The 24,249-nt window shown below is 38.3% G+C and overlaps 1 protein-coding gene across 1 annotated transcript in view; it reads left to right on the forward strand.

The window, feature by feature from the left end:
- Positions 1-39: 39 nt before the first annotated feature.
- Positions 40-24,249, forward strand: part of SYNJ2BP (synaptojanin 2 binding protein) — a 46,019-nt gene continuing 21,809 nt past the window's right edge. Inside the window, exon 1 of the mRNA XM_061156780.1 lies at positions 40-213. Coding sequence (XP_061012763.1) covers positions 150-213 — 64 coding nt within the window. The 5' untranslated portion in view covers positions 40-149. The remainder of the gene's footprint in view (positions 214-24,249) is intronic.

Below are 24,249 nucleotides of genomic sequence, written 5' to 3' on the forward strand. Positions count from 1 at the left end.
TCCTGGCGCCCGCCCCTCTCCCGGCTTCCTCTTCCGGTTCGCGGGCTGCTGAAACCGAAAGTGCGGTGCTGTGGCCGCTGCTGGGAGTGCTTCTCACCTTCACCTGCGCCGGTCCTCGCTGACCCCGGTCGGAAGCCAGAGAGTAAAATATGAACGGAAGAGTGGATTACGTGGTTACCGAGGAAGAGATCAATCTCACCAGAGGACCGTCAGGTATGTGCAGAAGTAATCATCGCTTGAGAGTCGAGTTCTTGAGGCTGTAAATTGCAGAGCAAACACCTCTTATGCGGAGCCGGATTCTTTTGGCCCCGGCGAAGACGGCCCCCAACCAAGAGGTTTCCTGAAGCATTTGTGAGCAAACGGATGACTTGTCTTGGCATCCGGCGTTAGCCTGAGAGGATCTGAGGAGTCCACCTAATTTTGCAGTCGGTTGTTGGTTCAGTCGCTCAGTCGTGACCGACTCTTTGCGACCCCGTGGACTGCAGCACGCCAGGCTTCCCTTTCGTGACCACCTGTTTTTATAGTCAGGAGGGGTTTCTTTCTGCTTATGGTACTGGAAAATCCCGGGTGGCGGGGAGGGGTGGGAGGGAAGCCTGCTTTTTTAGCCAGCACTGGTGAATACCACACCCCTCCTTCCATTTGTCTGTTCTGTCCCTATTTCTGAGAGACCGTTTAGTGAAAATGGGAGCATAAACGGTGTGGACTGTAATTGCATATCCGTTTTTTCTGTGGTGGTATTCCTCCCTCCCGCCATTCATTTCTGGAAAATTCATTCAGAGGGTTAACTGGAATGTTGAAGCAGAAAGAGACCTTAGAGATCCACTACAAATGTTCCCAAAGCTGGTTTCGCTTAAAAATTATCCAACTTTGCTTGGTTCTTTTTTTTTTTTTTTTTTTTAAGTTAATTCCTAGAACTCATCTCTCTGAATTTGGATTCAGTGCAGTTGTTTCTTTGTTTGGGCTTTTTCCTCTTTTCCTCCCAACAAACCTGTCATGTGATTCTGATACTACCAAATCTTCATTTTCACCTACAGTGCTCTTATCTCCTGATGCTCTTGACTCCACTAGGCTCTTAACATTGCTGCCCACGTTGACTTTTGTTGCCTTTCCTTCATAGCTGTCTAGTGCTTTAAGAGCTTAAGCTTTGGGTTTATTTAACCTTTTACTAGTTCTTTGGTACTCATTAGCTAACTTTACTGATATAAGCTTTAATTTGTCATTTGTAAAGTGTGCATGATAGAGTCCATTCCTAAGGGGTATGAGGATGAAATCACTTAATCTGTAAAATATTGAGAACATTGTGTGGAAAGCACTGTGTGTTCATTACTCTTGTTTTTATTGTTAGGAAATGAATGCATAGGTTAACACAGTAAATCTTACAAAATACTGTTATTTCAAGTTTCCAACAGCTCATCAAGTACCAGGCACTCTATCTGAGATGTTTTTGTAAGCCATACACACCTGTCTGTTGCCATCACTACTACCTAGATCAGTCCATCTTTTCTCATCTGAAATTTTGCAGTAGCTTGACTACAACTTATAGATTATTTTTCATAAAATATGGCCCAGAATCATCTTTGTCTTTTTTCTTGTTATAAAAAATTGGAAATCAGCTTAATGAGAGTGTAATTTATTGCTAATCTGCATGGTTAAATGCCATGCTTCATAGGAGCTCCTACACTTCTGTCAAAGGCTCATTCAGTATGCCCAAATCTCTTAGGTATACTTCTCTTACTTAAGTTTCTCCTTCTCTTCCTGTTAATGGTTATTGACTTTTGAGACTAACATAGAAAATTATTGTTAAAGCAAAATCTGTTTTTCAGTACTTTCCATCCATTGCTACTTGTTCTCCTAGGGCCAATTGAAACTATGGTAGTTGCAAGTATTAAAAGGCAGTTGGTTGTACTCCTGTTTTGTCTCTTCCTTCTAGGTCCAAATATCCCTAGTTGTTACATTAGTTCTCTTGTGTTTTGATTTGAGATTTTGATTCTTGTTTTCCTGCTTAAGAATTTAATCTGTTTTGACATAGTTCCATCAATGTAGTATCTGCAATATTTTCAGAATCACCTGACTGGAGCAGAGCAGCACTCTGATATTCTCTTGCTTATTTCAGTCACTAAATATTTTTAAAGTTTAGTGTAATATCACTTCATCTTTTTTGGTAGTTACATAACAGTGTGCTGATGTTCAGCTGACCATTTGTTGAAATTTTCCTGATCCTATTAATCTTGCAGACCTGAAGTTCCTAGTATAACCATTTTTCTGAATTATTGGAATTAGGAAGAGCATCAAAGGACTGATTAATAATAATTTTTTTAGCTAATATATCTCACCTCAGAGTTGCTTAATTTGTTTTGTATGTGCATTTATTCAAAATGAATGAATTTATTCACCTAGTGACTTTTAATTTTTTCTAAGCATTTTCGTGTTTTACCCATAAAAGTTGATAAACTTTCAAAAATTTAGATGAGTAGAGCCACAGACTTTTGAAGTTTGGTTGGTTCATTTAACAAGGTGTCAAGTTTCTGTTTATCACCTGCCATAGCTAGTTACCTGCTGTGTGGTGTTCCCAAGATGTCTCACAGTCTGGCTCCACTTTTCCTCACTGTGTCATCATTAAGATATATAGGGAAGAAGTCAGTTATCACGCCTAGAAGCTTCCAGTAATTTGGGTAGTCCCAAAATAGCAAACTAGGAAAAGCCTCTAGTTCCAAATATGCATTTCTGTTTGTAGGCTGTATTGTCGCTCTTTGTTTCAATACACCTTCCTTTGCAGGGACCTGATAATTTCATCAATTAATTGCAAGAATGTATATACTTTTGTTTTTGTGTGTGAGTGTGCTGTCAGGGACAAGGGTCTTGGATAATTCCAGTGTTGGGGCCCATTTTGCAAGGCAAATGAACCTGTTCTGTCTGGTCTTGCTTACTGCACAGGAAATAAAATCTTGGAAAAATTATGACAATGAAGTGAGTATCTGGTGAGGCAAAAAGAAGCTTGATATGTAGCTTGGCATCTATCCTATGCCTTCTTCCTCAGCCTTGTAAGGAGAGTCATAGGTTAGATGACTAGAAGTTTTGTCCTCCTCCAAGAGTTCATGATTCTTTGGCCCATTCCATGTGTTGTTCATGAGTCCTGCCATTTTTAACTAACAGTAGGTGGTCTAAAGAACCAATTGAAATTTCAAATGCCTTTAAAGATTTGAAGAGTTCACTTTTTATCCTTTACAGAACACTCTTTTCTTTTTGTGTAAATCCAGCTTAATTATAGTCTCAAAGCCTCCCACTTTTTCCTTTATCAAATTGAGTTCTTAATGTTGGAAAGACTCAGTTACTCTAAGAAGTATGACAATGGATTTAATCTAGATTTTTTTACTTCATGTTGGATATTAGGATTCCTTGTTCAGGACTGAGTTCTCAATAAGTTTCAACAAATTGCTCCTGATTACCATCTTTAAAAAGGGAGCAGAATTTCTATTTTTCTACTTTATTTAAAGGAGTTGCAGAGGATAATGGGATGGAACAGTTTTAATAATGAATAAGGAATTCCATATTATCTTTCTGGCAGTATGCTAGTTATTTCATATACACACCCACGTATATACATTTTTTTTCTTCAAAACCACCATGAGTGGTGATTAATCCACATTATTATTATTATTATTTTTAATCCACATTATTAGATGAGAAAATTGTCTCTCAGAGAGGTTAAGCATTTGCCCAAGTTCTAAAGTTGGTAAGTTTCAAAAGCCCAGAATTTAACCCAGATCTGTTGATCCCAGTGTTCTGTATACTAACTCCTAGTATAGTAGCTGCATTTACTAGGCTGCTATGCTGCCTAGTCACATGGCTTGACAAAATGTTTCTATAGTTGAGCATCTATCAGCTTTTTTTTTCTACTTGTCTTAAAAAAATTATTAATAAGGTTGATCCTTGAAGCAATCTTTAAAGGTACAGTTTTTATAGCATATACTTTTCTCACTCTATGTGTTTTTCCACATAGTCCATCTCCTTGTTTCTGGAATCATCGTCAGTTTCCTACCCACTACATTGTATTATGACTAAATTCATTCTTCTCTCTTAAATTGTGTTTAGTGGAGAACCTTGTTTATGACTTTCTGAAAGCTGAAATAGACCATGTTACTAGTTATTTTTATGTAACAAAATTCTTTTATATTTTTGATATTCATCAATTTGCCTAGTCATTTCATGAATATCTGCTGACTACTCTGTGGCATGTGCCAGGGAAGGCATTAGGAAAACAGGAAATGAAATATATATCCTTTGAATCAGAAGAGCTCAGACTGAAGTTGAGGGAGGAGAGATAAGTAAGGAAGCAAATATAGAAATAAACACTATTTTCTTTCTCTCCCTATGCTCTCACAGGACTCTGTGATCTTTCTAGAGTGGTTCAGAGCCTGGATTCTTAAGTCACACAGCATTCGCAGTCACTTCAGTTGTGTCCGACTCTGTGCGAACCTGTGGACTGTAGCCTGCCAGGCTTCACTGTCCATGGGATTCTCCAAGGCAAGAATACTGGAGTGGTTGCCATGCCCTCCTCCAGGGGACCTTCCCGACCCAGGGATCGAACCCCTGGCATCTTCTGCATCGCAGGTGGTTTCTTTACAGTCACACAGACCTACATCCAATTCTTAACTCTGCCACTTAAGTAAGAGACATGATCTAGCAGAGACCAGGCATATGCATTCAGTTCTTGCACAAGGGCTTATCCTGGAATGAGAGAATAAAGATGTTGGTGACTGAAAAAAATTGCATAATCTAAACATTGAGAATTATGTTTTATCTGGCAGTCTTCCTGGGGACTTCAGGCCCACAAGACAGCTACTCAAAGAGCTCTGAGGGAGTGCTCCAAAGAGGTAGAGGAAGAACCAGGATATTACAGGGGTTTTGCAACAAAGGCCAGGTAGTCAGAACATCAAAAGATTACCGTTAATGAAAGAAAACTAGGTATCTCAAGTTAGGGAATTTAAGGCTTTTCTGTGGATGGGAAAATGCGAGTCTGGGTTCATTGAAATCATTCCTTTGATACACACCTTAGGTATGTAGGGCCAGTACCCTATTCTTTCCCATTCTGAGTCCTCTTGGGGTGCACCGTTGGGGTGGCTGCAGTGGCTGATGGCTTGCCAGTGGGTCAGCCTGTTTGTCTCCAACCTGAGTTCCCTCAGGGCTCACTGTCAGGGGCAACTGTAATATGATGGCTTAATGGCTGCAACATCCTTTGTTTACCAAAGTGGCAGGCGACCTTTTTCATCCACAGTCTCTCCCCTTGGTCATAAATTTGACCAACATTTGGGAGAAACATTTCATGACTAATTTTTGTCCCATGAACCTCCCTAGGAAGGCTCATTCCTAGATCAGGCAAAGATTGTGTTGCTATGCCACTCAAGATGCTAATTTCTGGATTAGGCCCTGTTGATAATTTAAAATTCTCTGGATCCCCTGTCTTACTAATTTATTATGATCCAAGAAATGTTTTTCCTTGTTGCTTCTTCCCATACCTAGAGTTGCACTATTGTAATTATTCTATGTAGAGTTATATATGTTTAACTCTCAAGACAGCATTAGTTTTGTTGGAGGCCTGGAGTAATGCAGGAGACAACAATCTTACAAAATAGGCAGGATGTAAATAACACAACCAGTAACATTAACAAAGTCAAGTGCAGCAGAGAGACGTAAAGCACAAACAGGAAACAAAGAGAACAAATTAAGCCAATTATTAGTATAATAACTAGCTGTAATCTGGTTGCAGTAAACCATCAAGTCCACAGGCAAGCCAGCTGGAGAAGCCAAATTATGGAAGGATCAGGAATAGGTAGATCAAATGCTTACCTATATATTTGAAAGGGAAGTGTAGGAGCAATGAAAAGAGGCCCTGATGTACATCCTGACAGGTACTGCCTAAAACATCTTTGGTAGGTATTGACTTAAAAAATGAAAGCACAACCTAGAAGTTTAAAGTTATGTTTTATTTGGCAGGTGGAACTGAGGACTTAAAGACCAGGGCAAAGCCTCTCAGGTAGCTCTCAGTCTGCTCCAAAGAGGTAAGGGAGGAGCCAGGATATACACGAGTTTTTGCGACAAAGACCAGGTAGTCAGAACATCAAAAGATTACTGTTAAGTAAAGAAAACCAGACATATCAAATTAATGAATTTAAAGCTTTTCTTTGTGGCTGTAACCCAGGTCTTCTTTGCAGGTGGGGTCCGCACCCTCCCCACCCCCCCACCCCCCCCACCCCCCCACCCCCACCCCCCACCCCCGCCCCAATCTGAGCCACCAGGTCTTTTCTTCTGTATAAGGGAAGATGCAAAAGTCTGGGCTCATTGAAGTCATTCCTTTGATATGTACCTGAGCTCTGTAGGGCCAGCATCCTGTATCTTGCCCTGGATCTCTTCAGGGTACCTCATTGGAGATGGCCAAGCAATGGCTGACTGCTTGATGACAGGCATCTTGTTTCAGTCCTGAGTTTGCTCAAGGTTCACTGTCAGGGGCGGCTGTAATGTGATGGCTTGATGGCTGCAGCAACCTATGTTTACTGTTGTTGTGGGCGATATTTTTTTCATTCACATAGGCCATATTCTTTGTTGCTTCCATCAGAGAGGGCAGCAGGATGGAGAGGGACTGAGTTGAGCACAGTACATTTTTTTGTTGCTATACCATCTTTCTGTTCCTTTGAGATTTAAGATTTTCCCTTATTCTCCTTGCTTGTCATGCACATTTGTTACTCTCTTTTGGGATAAGTAACAAATAAAAAGTGACATATTTCATCTTTGGACCAGAGTTTCTCTAGAGAAGATAATAGTTTTGAGTGAAAAGATGCCTCATTATTAACCTCTTGAGTCACTTATTTGAATCTTTCTTTCAGTCTACACATATATTGAGCAATGACTATAGGGCAGGTTTCTGTGCAGCACTGGGGATACAGAAGAGAACTGACTTTTAATATAGTTGCAGTGGGTAGCTGAGCATAGTGATTAAGAGCATTTTTGCCTGCATTGCTAGCTACCTGTGTTTGGGCAAGTTACCTCACTTCTCTGTACCTTGATTTCTTGAAAATGAGGGTATTAATAGTACCCACTCAGAATCTTTGTGAGAATCAAATGGAGATTTTATTTTGTTTTGTTTTACAAATGATGTTGATTCTGTATCAGGTACTTGTCTAAGCAGTTTGCCAAAAATAACTCATTTAATTAATTTAATGGTGCCTGTCATTACTGCTGCTGTGTAGAAAATAGACTTTACTAGGGTAAGAGCTGAGTCATTTAGGAAAGGCAGGGTAACCTATCTCACAGGCATTTTAGGGACATTAGGGACTCCTGTATTTCTCTTCTTTTGTGCCTTTTTTCCCCCCGGGTTTTGAAAAAGCCTAGAGGCTCACAGAGACATTTTTAACCTTGCTGCATTTCCCCAGAATTAGAAATGTTAGGAATTCCTGGCTTGAGTGTTATTTTCAGTGGTTTAACAGAAACTTAACACCAACTGAGGGCCATAGGTGTACGGGGTACTGTGTGGGACAGGATATAGAAAAATAAACAAAAGCCAGTCCCCTGCACATGGATGTTTATAGCAACTTTATTCATCACTGGAACTAATTATTGCAGTAAAGAGCTAACTAAACCAGTCATTTCAGTGAAGTGTGTTTTAAGGCAAAAGGAAGGTGGTGGTTTAGTCGCTAAGTGGTGTCCAGCTCTTGCAACCCTGTGGATTGTAGTCTGCCAGGCTCCTCTGTCCATGGGATTCTCCAGGCAAGAATACTGGAATGGGTTGCCATTTCCTTCTCCAGAGGTAAAAGGAAGAGGACATTGAAAATCTTGGAGACACGGGACACTTATGCGTAGAAGGGTAAAAAGCAGGGAGGGTGGTAATTATTATTTTTTTAAATTAAGACTTTATTTATTTAGAGCAATTTTTGTTTCATAGCAAAATTGAGAAGAAGGTAAAGAGATTTTCCATATCCCCCATTCTCACATATGTATGCATGGTGGCTTAGTCACTAAGTCATGTCCAACTCTTACGGCCCCATAGCCTGCCAGGCTTCTTTGTCCATGGGATTCCCCAGGCAAGAATACTGGAGTGGGTGGCCATTTCCTTCACCAGGGGATCTTCCCCACCCAGGAACTGAACCCAGGTCTCCTGCATTGCAGGCAGATTCTTTACTGACTGAGCTACAAGGGAAGCCACATATGCATAGCCTCCCCGTTATTGACATCCCCCCTAGAGTGTTTGTTACAATTGGTGAACCTACACTGACACGTTATAAATACCCAAAGTCCAGTGGTTCACTTTAGAGTTCACTCTTTGCATTGTACCTTCTACAGAAATGGACAAGTGTAGAATGACTTATGTCCATCCTTACAGTATCATACAGAGTGTTTTCACTGCGTTAAATCCTCTTTGCTATACCTATACTGCCCTTTCTTCCCCCAACCCTAGTAACCACTCATCTTTTTTCTGTCTCCATAGTTTTGCCTTTTCCAGAGTTTCATACAGTGAAAATCATACAGTATGTAGCCTTTCCAGACTGGCGTCTTTCACTGAGTAACATGCATTTAAGGTTCCCCATGTTTTTTCATGGCTTGATAGTCCATTTCTTTTTAGTGCTAAGTAATAGTCAGTTCTGTGGAGAAGTGTGAGAAGTAGGGGAATGTAATCACATATTTTGCTCAATTATTACCAAGTATTGGTGCTTTGAGGAACTTTGGGCTATCTTTTATTATTGATTAATTGTGAGTCAGTAATAGAGGATTGCAAAGAGTCGGACACAACTTAGCAACCGAACAACAACAAAAGACTTCCCTGGGGGTCTAGTGGTTAAGAATTCCCCTTGCAGTTCAGGGGACACAGGTTCAATTCCTGGCTGGGGAACCAAGATCCCACATGCTGCAGAGCGACTAAGCTAGCACGCTACAACCAAGCTAGCACACTGCAACCTCCTGAGCCCACGTGTTAAAACTATTGAGCCCACATGCCACAGCTGAAGAGTCTCTGCTCCAACAAAAGATTCTGCATGATGCAACAAAGATCCCACATGCCGTAACTAAGACCCAACACAGCCAAATAAATATATTTTTAAAATATTAGATGCTTAGAATACTTTCATTTTTGCTCTTGAGAATTATCAGATTCATTTTTAAATCAATTTTATTGCAGTATCATTGACATGTAGTAAAGTACATCCATTTTAAGTGTAAAGTTCTAAGAAGTTTGGCAAATAATATACATATGTATAATCATGACTCATCACTTGAGAAAATTCTCTGCATCTTCCTGCAGTGGGCCCTCTTACTGCAAGCTCTAGGCAACCACTGATCTGATTTCTGTCACTGTAGATCAGTTTTGCCTAACATAGAATGTCACAGAAATAGGATCATATAGTGTGTATTTAGGCTTCTTTCACTCATTTACACATTTATTTGTTATTACTGTCAGTATTTCATTGTATGGGGCTTCCCAGGTGGCTTAGTGGTAAAGAATCTGCCTGCCAATGCAGGAGATACAAGAGACGCGGGTTTGATCCTTGGGTCAGGAAGATGCCCTGGAGGAGGAAATGGCAACCCACTCCATTATTCTTGCCAGGATAATTCCATGGACAGAGGAGCCTGGTCGGCTGCAGTCCATGGGATCGCAGAGTTGGACGCAACTGAGCAAAGCACACCACATTTCGTGTGTGAGTGTGCCACAGTATACCATAATATGATTATCCATCCACTTACTAATTCACGTTTATGTTGTTTCTGGGGTTTTGGTTATTAAAAATAAATCTGCTATGAGTATTCACATTCAGCTCTTTGTGTAAACATGTATTTTAATTTGTCTTGATTGAATACCTAATAATTGAGAGTGGGTTTGCTGGTTTTAAGGGTGTGTGTTTAGCTTTAAAAGAAATTGCCAAACTGTTTTTCAAAATATGTGTGTTATTCTATACTTCTACCAGGCATGTATAACAGTTCCAGATATCTCACATCCTTGCCAAAATTCGATATTATCTTTCCTTTTTATCTTAGTCATTACAGGGGTTGTGGAATGGTTTTTATTTGCATCTCCTGGATGCAATTGATGATGGAGCATATTTTTATATATTTATTGCCCTTTCATATATATTCTGGAAAGTATTCGAGTCATTTACCCATTTTTATTGTATTGCTTGTTTTCTTCTCATCAGATTGTAAGAGTTCTTTATATATTCTGGACATAAGTCCTCTGTCATGTTTATGTGCTGCAGATATTTTCTTTTGTTTGACTTGCGTTTTCTTTTTGGGAAGTGGAGTTTGTGTTTTGAAGAGTGGAAGGCTTTAAGTTTTAAGAAGAACAGTTTGTCAGGTTTTTTTTTCTTTCTTCCTCTATGGTTGATACTATTTGTGTAATGTTTAAGAAATCTTAACTACCCTAAAGTAAAGAACATTTTCTTCTATGTTTTCTAGTAAAATGTTATAGATTAGCTTTTATGTTTAGTTCTGTGATTCATTTCAAATTAATTTATTTTGCATGTATTTGGGGTTAAGCATTCAAGTTCCTTTTTATGTCTATCTCATACACAGTTGTCCCAACATTTATTGAAAATACTGTCCTTTCACCACTGAAATACATTAATGTATCAGATAAGTTGAGCATTTATATGTAGGCCCAGTTTGTGTCTCAAATTGATTGTATTATCCTGTTTTTCTCTATACAAATATGTTGACAAATGTAGCTTTTTAGTAAGCCTTGAAATAAAGCGTGCCTTCCAATTTTGTTTGTTCCTTTTCAAAAATGTTTTGACTATTGTAAAATAGAAGTTTAACCATGTAAATTAAAAAAAAAAAACCCAGAGTATAAATTTCCATGTAAATTTTAGAACCAGCTTGTCAATTTCTATAAAAATATCTGGTGGGATTTTCATTGGGATTACATTAAAATTTTACTATTTTATGAAATAATGTTATTTGCAGCAACATAAATGGACCTAGAAATTTTCATACTAGGTGAAATCAGAAGGAGACTGACAGATGCCTTATGATGTCACTTTATATGTGGAAACTAAAATGTAACAAAGTTTTATATGAAACAGAAACAAGCTCACAGACATAGAGAAGAGACATACAGTTGCCAAGGGGGAGGTCAGGTGGGGGAGGGGTAGATTGTGAGTTTGGGATTAGCAGATGCAAACTATTAAATACAGAATTGATAAACAGCAAAGTACTACTCTGTAGCACAGGGAACTGTATTCAATATCCTGTGATAAACCTTAATGGAAAAGAAAAGGAAAATATATATATATATATATATATGTATCACTGAGTCACTTTTTAGCAGAAATTAGCACAATATTGTAAATCAATAAAAAAGTAAATTAGAATCCATTTTGATTTATAGAGAATTGAATCTTATAAGTACTAAGACTTCTGGTCCAAGACATGGTATAGCTTCATTTATTTAGCTTTTATTAATAATTTTGTGTTCAGTTCAGTCGCTCAGTCATGTCCGACTCTTTGCGACCCCATGAATTGCGGCGCGCCAGGCCTCCCTGTACATCACCAACTCCCGGAGTTTACTCAGACTCATGCCCATCGAGTCGGTGATGCCATCCAGCCATCTCATCCTCTGTCATCCCCTTCTCCTCCTGCCCCCAATCCCTCCCAGCATCAGGGTCTTTTCAAATGAGTCAACTCTTTGCATGAGGTGGCCAAAGTATTGGAGTTTCAGCTTCAACATCAGTCCTTCCAATGAACACCCAGGACTTATCTCCTTCAGAATGGACTGGTTGGATCTCCTTGCAGTCCAAGGGACTCTCAAGAGTCTTCTCCAACACCATAGTTCAAAAGCATCAATTTTTGGCACTCAGCTTTCCTCACAGTCCAACTCTCACATCCATACATGACCACTGGAAAAACCAAAGCCTTGACCAGATGGACCTTTGTTGGCAAAGTAATGTCTCTGCTTTTTAATATGCTATCTAGGTTGGTCATAACTTTCCTTCCAAGGAGCAAGCATCTTTTAATTTCATGGCTGCAATCACCATCTGCAGTGATTTTGGAGCCCCCAAAAAATAAAGTCTGACACTGTTCCCACTGTCTCCCCATCTATTTGCTATGAAGTGATGGGACCAGATGCCATGATCTTAGTTTTCTGAATGCTGAGCTTTAAGCCAGCTTTTCCACTCTCCTCTTTCACTTTCATTAAGAGGCTTTTTAGTTCCTCTTCACTTTCTGCCACTTTCTGTCATCCACATAATTTTGTGTACCACAATGTAAAACCTTTTTAATGTGTCATTCAGCTAAGATGTTTTCTATTTTTCCTAATAATTTCATCTTTAACTCATAGGTTATTTGCTTTCCAAACATTTAGGGATTTTTTATTTTAAAGATGTCTTTATTGTTGAGGACAATGTGGTCCCTCCAGAATTCATGTACTGAAACCCTAAGCTCTAATGTGACTGTATTTGGAGACAGGCCCTTTTATTGAAGTAATTAAGATTAAATGAAGTTGTAATAATGGGGCCCTGATCTTATAGAATTAGTGTCCTTAGAGAAAGTGACCCAGAGAGCTCACTCTGTCCTTGTGCATATACAAAGAAGTCATAGGAGCAAGAGCAAGGTGGTGGCCACCTACAAGTTAAGAGAAGAGGCCTTAGAATGAAATCTGTCTTGCTGGTACCTTGATCTTAGACTTCCTAAGCTTCCAGAATAGAATTCTTTTAAGTCACTCGGTCTGTGGTATTTTGTTATGTCAGCCCAAGAAGACTAATATAGTTATTTTTATTGATTTCTAATTCAGTTCTGTCTTTCGAAGTTTATTGGACTTACTTTATTGACCTACCATCAGTCTTTGTGAATGTGCGCTACAAAAGGATGTTTATTTTACAGTTGCTGAGTATGTTGTTCTGTAAATGGAAATTAGGTTAAGTTCGTTCTTAGTGTTGTTCAAAGATTCCATATTTTTACTGACTTTTCTGTTTATTTGTTGTCAATTACTGAGGGAGAAATGTTGAAATCTACAAGTCCTTTTTAAAAAAGTTTTATTTATTTATGACTGCACCAGGTCTTCATTGCTGTGCATGGGTTTTCTCTAGTTGCAATGAGTAGGGGCTACTCTTTAGTTGTGGTGCATGTGTTTCTCGTTGCAGTGGCTTCTCCTGTTGCAGAGTACAGGCGCTACACATTTGGGCTTCAGTACTTCCAGCACATGGGGTCAGTAGTTGCTTCAGTAGCAACAGCTCCTGGGCTCTAGATCGTGGGCTCAGTAGTTGTGGTGCTTGGGCTTAGTTGCTCCATGGCATGTGGAATCTTCCCAGACCAGGGACTGAACTCATGTCCCCTACATTGGCAGGCGGTTTCTTATCCTCTGTGCCACCAGGAAAATCCTACAAGTCTTTTTTGATTTGCCTTTTTCTCATTTCAGTTTTTGTTTCATTGATATTCAAGTTCTGTTTTTGGTGCATCTATATCTGGTGTTTTGATGTCTTCTCATGAATTGACTTCTTTTTTTAAGAAGTCAATGTCCCTTATTATCCCTTGTAATTTTCCTTATTCTGAAGTTTACTTTTTATTACATTCATGGGACCAGTCCAGCTGCTTAGTATATCTGCATTCATCCTGTTAATTTTAAGGTGCATTTACCCATACATTTATGATTTCCAGTGGTGTTCATCCTTCATATCCAAGCTTTTGTTTGGTATTTTGTTTTTGCCTAACAGACTTCTTTAACATTTATCATAGTATAAATCTGCTTATGTCACATTCTGACAGCTTTTGTTTTTCTGAAAAAGTGTTTATTTTGCCTAACTTTTGAAGGCTGTATTCATTAGACATAGAATTATAAGTTAATTTGTATTTTTCTTTTAGCATTTTAAAGATGATGCTTCATTGACTTGTGGCTTGCATAGTTTCTAAGGAGAAGTCTGTTGTCCTTCTTAGCTTAACTCCTTTGTACTTTGTTGTTTGTTGCTCAGTCACGTCCTACTCTTTACGACCCCATGGACTGCAGCACGCCAGGCTTCCCTGTCCTTCATCGTCTCCTGGAGCATACTCAAACTCATCTGTTGAGTCTGTGATGTCTTTATACTTACTATGTCCTTCTTCCCTCTGACTGCTTTTAAAATTTTCTCTTTATACCTGGTTTTGAGCAACGTGACTATGATATGTATTAGTGTCTGTGTGTGTGTTTTCTTTTGTATTTATCCTGATTGGAGTTTGAACATCTCAGATTTGTTTATATTTTCATCAAATTTGAGCCAGTTATTTTCTTCATACATTTTTTTCTATCTCCCTTTTTTCTTCTTCTTCTGGAACTGTAGTTACGTATGTATTAAACCATGTACCATTATCCCAAGTGTTACTGTGGTTTCCCTACACTTATCTTTTCACTTATCTTTTCTCCTGTGGTATCAAATCTGTTGTCATTCACATCTAGTGTATTTTTCCTTTCAGATATGTAGTTTTTAAACTTATTAGTTTCGTTTTCATTAAAAAAGCTTCCATTTTTAACACACAGATCAATAGAACAGGGTAGAGTCCAGAGAGTAAACCCATATGCATATGATTGATTAATCTGTGACAGAGGAGCTAAGAATATACAGTGGAGGAATAATAAATGTATCATTTATATCTTCAATAATGATATTGGAAAAACTGAATGCTAAAGAATGGAACTGGACTACTGTTTTATGCCACACAAAAAAAATCAGCTCAAAATGAAGGCAACTTCAATATTTGAGGAAAAAACTTCCATTTTCTCATTATGTTTGACTTCCTTTATTTTCACATAGTTGTAATAGCCTTTTAAACATCATTGTCTGCTAGTTTTGTATTTCTGATTCTCTTGCTCTTGATGAGTTTTTTTCCTTGATTCTAGGTCATGTTTTCTTCTTTTCTTGTTCAGTCACTCAGCCAAGTCTGACTCTTTGCATCCCCATGGACTGCAGCACGCCAGGCCTCCCTGCCCTTCGCTATCTTCCGGAGTTTGCTCAAACTAATGTCCATTGAGTTGATGAAGCCATTCAATTATCTCATCCTCTGTTGCCCACTTCTCCTCCTGCCGTCAGTCTTTCCTAGCATCAGGGTCTTTTCCACTGAGTCAGCTCTTTGCATCAAGTGGCCAAAGTATTGGAGTTTCAGCTTCAGCATCAGTACTTCCTATGAGTAGTCAGGGTTGATTTCCTGTAGTATTGACTGATTTGATCTCCTTGCTGTCCAAAGAACTGTCAAGACTCTTCTCTAGAACCATGGTTCAAAAGCATCAATTCTTCAGCACTCAGCATTCTTTATGGTCCAACTCTCACATCCATATATGACTACTGGAAAAACCATAGCTTTGACTATATGGACCCTTGTTTTCTTCTCAGCATGTTAAAAGTTTTTAATTAGATTTTGGATGTTGTGACTGATTACATTGCTCAGTGTCTGCATTTTGTTTTGTTGCATTAACATTTATTTCTAGTATTACATTGTTGAATTTGTTTTGGTAGGCAGTTAAGTAACTTGCAGGTCAGTTGTACCTCTTTAGGACTGTTTATAAACTTTTCTAGGGTGAATCTAAAGTAGCATTCACTTCAGGGATAGTTGAACCCTCCAAATGTTCTAAGTGGGTTGCCACTGAATTTCCTAGTGTATCACTGAGAATTTTGATTCTGGTTGGTTAAAGGTCTCTCTACCATGTGTTAACTTTTGAGAATTGCTTAGCCTGTACTAGTTTTTATTTGTCTAGCCTTGTGGAGTTTCACTTAATGTATACATGGCCTCTTAGTAGACTCATGCGAATACCTGGCACTCTCTCGTACTCTCTTTTTTTTGGTCTAGCTTCCTCCTTTCCAGAACTTTGCCCTTCCAGAACTAACTTCCAGCAGGCTCACCCTCCCCAAACTCTGATCCCCATTTCATCCAACCAATAAAGCTGCTAGATTCTGTTTGGGCCTTACACCTTGTGGTAGTAACTCAAAAATTTTCTTCAGAAAGCTATGGTGATTACAGAGCTACAAGGTTTTAATTCAGTAGCCTTATAAGAGGATTATATACTGTAATGAAGTGCTGTTTATTCCAAGAATGCAAAGATGGTTCAATATAAGAAAATCGGTTGATATGATACAACATATTAATAAAATGAATGAAAAAGAGCCCACATTATCACCCCACCATATAGAAAAAGTATTTGAGAAAATTTCCTCTCCATGTCAAACACCTTTCCATGTTAAAAACACTCAGCAAAGTAGGAATAGAAGGAAACTTCCTCAACATGATAAAGGTCATATATGAAGAATCCACATATGGATACGTCATACTTGATATAAGAAACTTTTCTTCTATGATCCGGAACAAGACAATATGCTTGGGTTCACCACTTCTGTTCAAGATGGCGTTGGAAATTCTATCCAGAACAGTTAGGCAAGAAAAAGAAAGGCATACAAATTGGAAAGGAAGAAGTAAATTGTCTCTGTTCACAAATGGCACAGTCTTATGTGTAAAAAATTCTAAAGTTTCCACCAAAAAAACCCCAGAATTAATAGCAAACTTGGCAAAGTTGCAAGATACAAAATCAACACAAAATTAGTTGAGTTTCCATACATGAGCAAGTTGAAAGGGATATTAAGTAAACATTCCCATTTATAATAGCATTAAAAATAATAAAATACTTAGAAATAACTAATGAGACAATAACTTGCATATTGAAAACTACAAAATTTGACTGAAAGAAATTAAAGGCATAAATAAGTGGAAAGATATTCCATGTTCATGGATGAGAAGTGTTAATATGGTTAAAGTGACAGTGCTATCCAAAGTGATCTGCAAACTCAGTATTTATCAAAATCTCATCTGCCTTTTTACAGAAATACAAAAATCCCATCCTAATACTCGTATAAAATCTCAGAGGACTCCCTAATAGCCAAAGCAATCTTGAAAACAAAGAACAGTGTTAAGGGACTCACAACTTCCTGATTTCAAAACTTACTGAAAATTACAGTATTCAGAACACTGTGGTGCTAACGTAAGAGCAGATGTATAGAGCTGTGGGGTAGAATAGAGAACCCAGAAATAAGCCTCCTCATATATAGTCAAATGATTTTTGAAAGTATACCACCACTATTCAGTGAGGGGAAAGACAGTTTTTTCAACGAATTATGTTGGGAAAACTGGATCTCCACATGCCAAAGAATGAATTTGGATCCTCGCCTTACATTTTATACAAAAATTAGCTAAAAATGCATCAACTACTTGAATATGAGAGGTAAGACTAAAGTCTTAGAAGAAAAGATAGGGAAATTTTTTTTATGACATTTGATTCACTGATATTGTTAATGTGACACCAGATGCACAGACACAGAAGAAAGAAATTAATTGAGTTTTACCAAAATTAATAATTTTATGACTCAAAAGAGACTATAAAGAGAGTAGATAACCCACAGAATGGGAGAAGATATTTGCAAATCATGTATCTGATACTGAATTAATACCAGTGTACATAAAGAATGCTTAAAACAACCTCATTCAAAAATTAGGCCTTGAGACAGTTCTTTAACGAAGATACATAAATGGGCAATAAAGTCGTGAAAAGATGTTTAACATCACTAGCCTTTGGGAAAAACCACTTCACATTAATCAGAATGATTATTATCCTGCTGCTGCTGCTAAGTTGCTTCAGTCGTGTCCGACTCTGTGCGACCCTAGAGACGGCAGCCCACCAGGCTCCCCCGTCCCTGGGATTCTCCAGGCAAGAACACTGGAGTGAGTTGCCATTTCCTTCTCTATTATTCCATTAATCAATAGTTTAGGACTATTATCCTAAACCCCCCAAAAAATGAAGATGATAAGCATTGATGAGGATGTGGATAAATTGGAACCCATGGGCAATGCTTTTTGGAATGTAAAATGTGGTACATCTGTGATAGAAAACAGTTGGGCAGTTCCTCAAATTCTTGAATATAGAATTACCATGTGATCCAGCATTTCAGTTCCAGATATATACCCAAAAGAATTGAAAGCAGAAACTCAGACACTTGTATACCAGTGTTCATAGTAGCATTATTCACAACAGCAAAAATATGGAAACAACCAAATGTCCATTGACAGTTGACTAAAGAAAACGTGGTATGTACATGCAGTGGAACATTATTCATCCTTTAAAAGGAATGAAATTCTGATACATTGTACAACAAGAATGAATTTGGAAGACATACTTTGTGGAATAAGCAAGACACAATGAACAAATTTGTATAGTTCCACTTACATGGGGTATATAGAATATGCAAACTCAGAGTGACAGAATGTATAATAGTGGTTACCAGGGGGAGGGGAGAGTGAGACATTATTTTTAATGGATGGAGACTTCTCTTTGATATGATGAAAAAGTTGCAGATATGGACAATGGTGATGGTTGCATAACATTGTGAATGTACTTAATGTCACTGAATCGTACTCTTTAAAATGGTTAAAATGTTAAATATTGTGTTGCATATATTTTACCTTTAAACAAACTAAGTTGTTTGTCCATTAGAGCTTGATTTTATGCTACATATATTTTACCATGAAATGATTAAATGAATAGTGGGTTGTTTGACCAATAGAGCTTGACTGGTGTCTAGGGATAATTACAGAGATTATCTTGGGATAGAAAGACCCTTGGGTAGATAGGGGGAAGGTAGAGTATTTGTTCATCTAGTGTTCATAACTCAACATGTGGCCACCATCATTGGTGTTAATGGACTATTTTGTTTCATTTTAATGAATTATTTTTTCCAGAGTAACAGATTGTGAAATATTGCTCTTTTACTTTATAATGTTTAGATTTTAAAGAGAAGAATCTGAATGAAATGAAAGATTTTCCCTTCTCTGTCCTGATAGTAAGCAATAGGGATCCTGACTGAGGTAACAACTCAAGAACAACCAGTTCTTCCTTTGGAATATATTATACTTGAGGACTGTTCTACAGTCATTATCCCAACATTGCTTATTCAAGCCAGCCCCCAAAACAAGTTGATTTATGCAAACTTTTTTTCTAACACAGTTGTTCATATTTTCTACAAAGATACAGCATAGCAAAATGGTTTACAACTTATACTTAGCAATCAAACATCCTAATTTAGTGTCTGAGCTTTACAAAGAATTAGCTGTGTTACCTTTTAAAAAGTTACTTAATCTCTTCATGCCTTACCCTTTTAAGTTCATCTATAAAGTGTGAGTGATAACCTCTTCATGTGTTTACTGGGGAGATTAAATGGGATAATGTATGTAGAGTGCATGGCATTATACCTGGTAAACACTTAATAACTATTAGTTGCTGCTGCTCTTATTTGTAAACAAGCTCACGATCCAGACCTGGAGACAGGAAGAGGTCTCAGGAAGGCATTTCTTATTTCATTTTACAAAGCTCTTAAACTAGACATACTTTCTTTCTCTCCCAGTCATATGATGGCGTCATTCTTATGCCATCCGTACATTTTTGTGCTTAGACTTCTCCAAATTAGAGACCAAGCAATCCATTTTAATCTTGATGACATTTTAAAAATTTATTGACGCATTATAACCAGGATTCACTATGGAGTATGTCTTCATTTATTCACTTTTTAAAAAGTCTATTGAGTCCCTGTCTTTTTCTTTCTCCCTCTCCCCTCAACTGCTTTTGGACAGTAGATGCCAAGTACTGAATTGATTAATACCCTTCAGCTCCATGGGAAAGACTCAAGATCTCTTCAAGAAAATTAGAAATACCAAGGGAACATTTCATGCAAAGATGGGCACAATAAAGGACAGAAATGGTATGGACCTAACAGAAGCAGAAGATATTAATGGGAGGTGGCAAGAATACACAGAAGAACTATACAAAAAAAGATCTTAAAAACCCAGATACCATGATGGTGTGATCACTCACCTAGAGCCAGACATCCTAGAGTGCGAAGTCAAGTGGGCCTTAGGAAGGACCATTAGAAACAAAGCTAGTGGAGGTGATGGAATTCCAGTTGAGCTATTTCAAATCCTAAAAGATGATGCTGTGAAAGTGCTGCACTCAATATGCCAGCAATTTGGAAAACTCAGCAGTGGCAACAGGACTGGAAAAGGTCAGTTTTCATTCCAATCCTAAAGAAAGGCAATGCCAAAGAATGCTCAAGCTATCGCACAGTTAGGCGCATCTCACACACTAGTAAAGTAATGCTCAAAATTCTCCAAGCCAGGCTTCAGCAATACATGAACCGTGAACTTCCAGATATTCAAGCTGATTTTAGAAAAAGCAGGGGAACCAGAGATCAAATTGTCAACATCCGTCGGATCATCGAAAAAGCAAGAGAATTCCAGAAAAACATCTACTTCTGCTTCATTGACTACGCCAAAGCCTTTGACTGTGTGGATCACAACAAACTGTGGAAAATTCTTAAAGAGATGGAAATACCAGGCCCACCTTACCTGCCTCCTGAGAAATCTGTATGCCGGGTCAAAGAGCAACAGAACAAGACATGGAACAACAGACTGGTTCCAAATTGGAAAGGGAGTATGTCAGGGCTATATATATTGTCACCCTGCAGAAATTTCAGTAAACTCAGATACGCAAATGACCCCACCCTTATGGCAGAAAGCAAAGAGGAACTGAGGAGCCTCTAGATTGAAAGAGGAGAGTGAAAAAGATGGCTTAAAGCTCAACATTCAGAAAACTAAGATCATGGCATCTGGTCTCATCACTTCATGGCAAAATAGATGGGAAAACAATCTATGTGTTGTTTTTATTAATTTTATTTTATTTTAATTTTCTTGGGCTCCCAAGTCACTGCAGATGGTGACTGCAGCCATGAAATTAAGACGCTTGCTCCTTGGAAGAAAAGCTTGACAAACCTAGAGAGCATATTAAAAACCAAAGACATTTGCCGACAAAGGTCTGTATAGTCAAAGCTGTGGGTTTTCCAGTAGTCATGTATGGATGTGAGAGTTGGACCATAAAGAAGGCTGAGCACCCAAGAATTGATGTTTTGAAATGCGGTGTTGGAGAAGACTCTTGAGAGTCCCTTGGACTGCAGGGAGATAAAGCCAGTCAATCCTAAAGGAAATCAGTCCTGAATATTCATTGGAAGGACTGATGCTGAGCTGAAGCTCCAGTATTTTGGCTACCTGATGTGAAGAGATGAGTGGTTAGAAAAGACCCTGATGCTGGGAAAGGTTGAAGGCAGGAGGAGAAGGAGATGACAGAGAACATGATGTTTGGATGGCATCACTGACTCAATGGACATGAGTTTGAGCAAGCTCCATGAGATGGTAAAGGACAGGGAAGCCTGGCGTGCTTCCCTGGGGTTGCAAAGAGTCAGACACGACTAAGCGGACTAAGCGACTGAATGACTGCAGCTTCAGCTCCATAATACATTGTCCTCATCAGTAGGTTCAGAGTTCCTTTTGGTTTTCATTCCTAAGCTTTATCTTCTATCCCTCCCTCACAGATAATATGTCTTAAATATGTATACATTTTTGTAAATAGATAACACTGTTCTGCATAGACATGTTTTTAAGAAAATTTTATACTATTAATTGGAGAGGGAAATGGCAACCCATTCCAGTATTCTTGCCTGGGAAATCCTGTGGATGGAGGAGCCTGGCGGGCTGCAGTCCATGGGGTTGCAAAAGAGTTGGACATGACTGAGCATGCATACACACATACTATTAATATCAACATTACATTTTAAAACTGTTACTTAGTGTATGATTATTCAGTGCATCTATGTTTTAATTTTTTCTTAGTTACCTGTTCCCCAAAGGGTGAACACCTAAATTGCCATCAGTTCCTCACTACCACAAAACATGTAGCAATTAATATATTCTTACATTACCCTTGACAAAATGATCACATTGGTCCAAACTGAGATGCTTTTGAAATTGAAAGGGACTATTTTAATTGCACTGGGACAGTATGTGTCTATCAAGATTCCCTGGCAAACCAAGATATGTGGTCCACCCTATTTAGGAAGATTTTCCTGAGATGGAGCCAATAAGTATTGGTTGTATACTAGGGTAGACCTTCCCATTCAGATTGTTTCCAGCTGACATCTGGTTGGTACATGTACTGGCCTAATTATTGAATATTTTCAATACTGCCATTGCTAGAAATTACTCAATGAGGGAGATGTCTGGGTCATAGGTAATAGACAGCCTTAATTTCCATAAGGATGAAGGTTTATTGAGTTCCACAGCCCAGTCTTATCCTATTAATAGATGGATAGACATTTTAGTCTGTCTTCCTTTATTTCAGGATTTTTCACATTTGTACTTTATGTCTATTCATCCTTTCTCCATCAGACTGTCTAGTTTGGGGGTGTAGCAGGCACCACTGTTTTATTGGCAACTTCTCTTAAAGGAGCTACTCCATGTAGCGACCACTATATATAGTTTATAAAGGACTTTTTCAGACTTGATGTTATTGGACCCTACTTTTTCAGTTAGAGAGGACAGAATTTATAATCCTTAGGTTACAGAAGAAGCAGCTGAAGATCAAAGATACACTGACTTGTTTTAGTCCACATATTGGGTAAGTTATGGAGTTGAATTTGTGGCTAGGTCTTCTGACTTTAATTTACTTTTGCAGACTCTAAGAGGGACAGGAAAAAGGATATATTTCTATTTGTTGTTCAAGCAGAGACTGTCCAGTTTAGCTTTATGTCTTCCATGGAATATAATGCGATACCTAACATGTAGTAAATGATCAATAATGAATAAGTTGATTGAGGATTATGTAGGTATTCATGTAGGCTTGAATTGGTAATGTTGCTCCTCAGTGCTTCAGAGATTCCTGTTTATTGCAGCGACACTTCAAGTTAAAGGTAAGTTCAGTTTGTAAATGTTGTAGCTGAAGAAAGAGACTTCTTGTTAGTCTAGAAGTTCTCATATTAAGTGGTGTGGTTCATTTACAATTGATGTAGCAATCAGCGTGGCATTATAAATACGCTTATATATTGTGGTGGGGGAAGGAGTAGACTATACTTGTTTGTGTATAGAAAATTTTGAAAAGATTTTTTTCCCACTCTTTTTTTTTAATCACTGTTCTGTAGTTTTAAATACCCAGTAGCAGAGTCCTTTTTCTTTCTAATTACTATGTTGCATTCAGCTACATAACATATACTTCCTATTCCCAAGATTCCGAGAGGCAACTCTGTTTGGTGAGGATATTGGATTTCATTGAAAAATTTTCTCCAAATTGTTTCTCCCAGTACTGAGAGAGGCTGATTGGCCTCAGCGCACCTTGCTGAAACCTGTCATGGTCTTAAAGGTATTTCAAAGCCTTTTATAATCAAGCTCCACCTACCTTTCTATCTGATCTGAAGTGCTTCCTATCCCCTTTCCATTACCTTCTACCCACTATGATAAAAATTAAGAGTTTTCTGAGAGAAACCATTTAGTAACTTAAAATTTTTATAATCTACCCTTTAAAGAAGTTGTGTATTCTTGCCATCTCTTCTTAATATCTTCTGCTTCTGTTAGGTCCATGCCATTTCTGTCCTTTATCAAACCCATCTTTGCATGAAATGTTCCCTTGGTATCTCTAATTTTCTTGAAGAGATCTCTAGTCTTTCCCATTTTATTGTTTTCCTCTATTTCTTTGCTTTGATCACTGAGGAAGGCTTTCTTATCTCTCCTTGCTATTCTTTGGAACTCTGCATTCAAATGGGAATATCTTTCCCTTTCTCCTTTACTTTTCGTTTCTCTTCTTTTCACAGCTATTTGTAAGGCCTCCTCAGACAACCATTTTGCCTTTTTACATTTGTTTTCCATGGGGATGGTCTTGATCCTTGTCTCCTGATTAACGTCATGAACCTTCGTCCATAGTTCATCAGGCACTATCATGTCTAGTCCCTTAAATCTATTTCTCATTTCCACTCTATAGTCATAAGGGATTTGATTTAGGTCATACCTGAATGGTCTAGTGGTTTTCCTTACTTTTCTTCAATTTAAGTGTGAATTTGGCAATAAGGAGTTCATGATCTGAGCCACAGTCAGCTCCTGGTCTTGTTTTTGTTGCCCATATAGAGCTTCTCCATCTTTGGCTGCAAAGAATATAATCAATCTGGTTTCGGTGTTGACCATCTGGTGATGTCCATGTGTAGAGTCTTCTCTTGTGTTGTTGGAAGAGGGTGTTTGCTATGACCAGGACGTTCTTTTGGCAAAACTCTTATTAGCCTTTGCCCTGCTTCATTCCGTGCTCCAAGGCCAAATTTGCCTGTTACTCCAGGTGTTTCTTGACTTCTTACTTTTGCATTCCAGTCCCCTATAATGAAAAGGATGTCTTTTCTGGGTGTT

This window comes from Dama dama, chromosome 12, assembly GCF_033118175.1.
Source record: "Dama dama isolate Ldn47 chromosome 12, ASM3311817v1, whole genome shotgun sequence".
NCBI classification, from domain to species: Eukaryota; Metazoa; Chordata; class Mammalia; order Artiodactyla; family Cervidae; genus Dama; species Dama dama.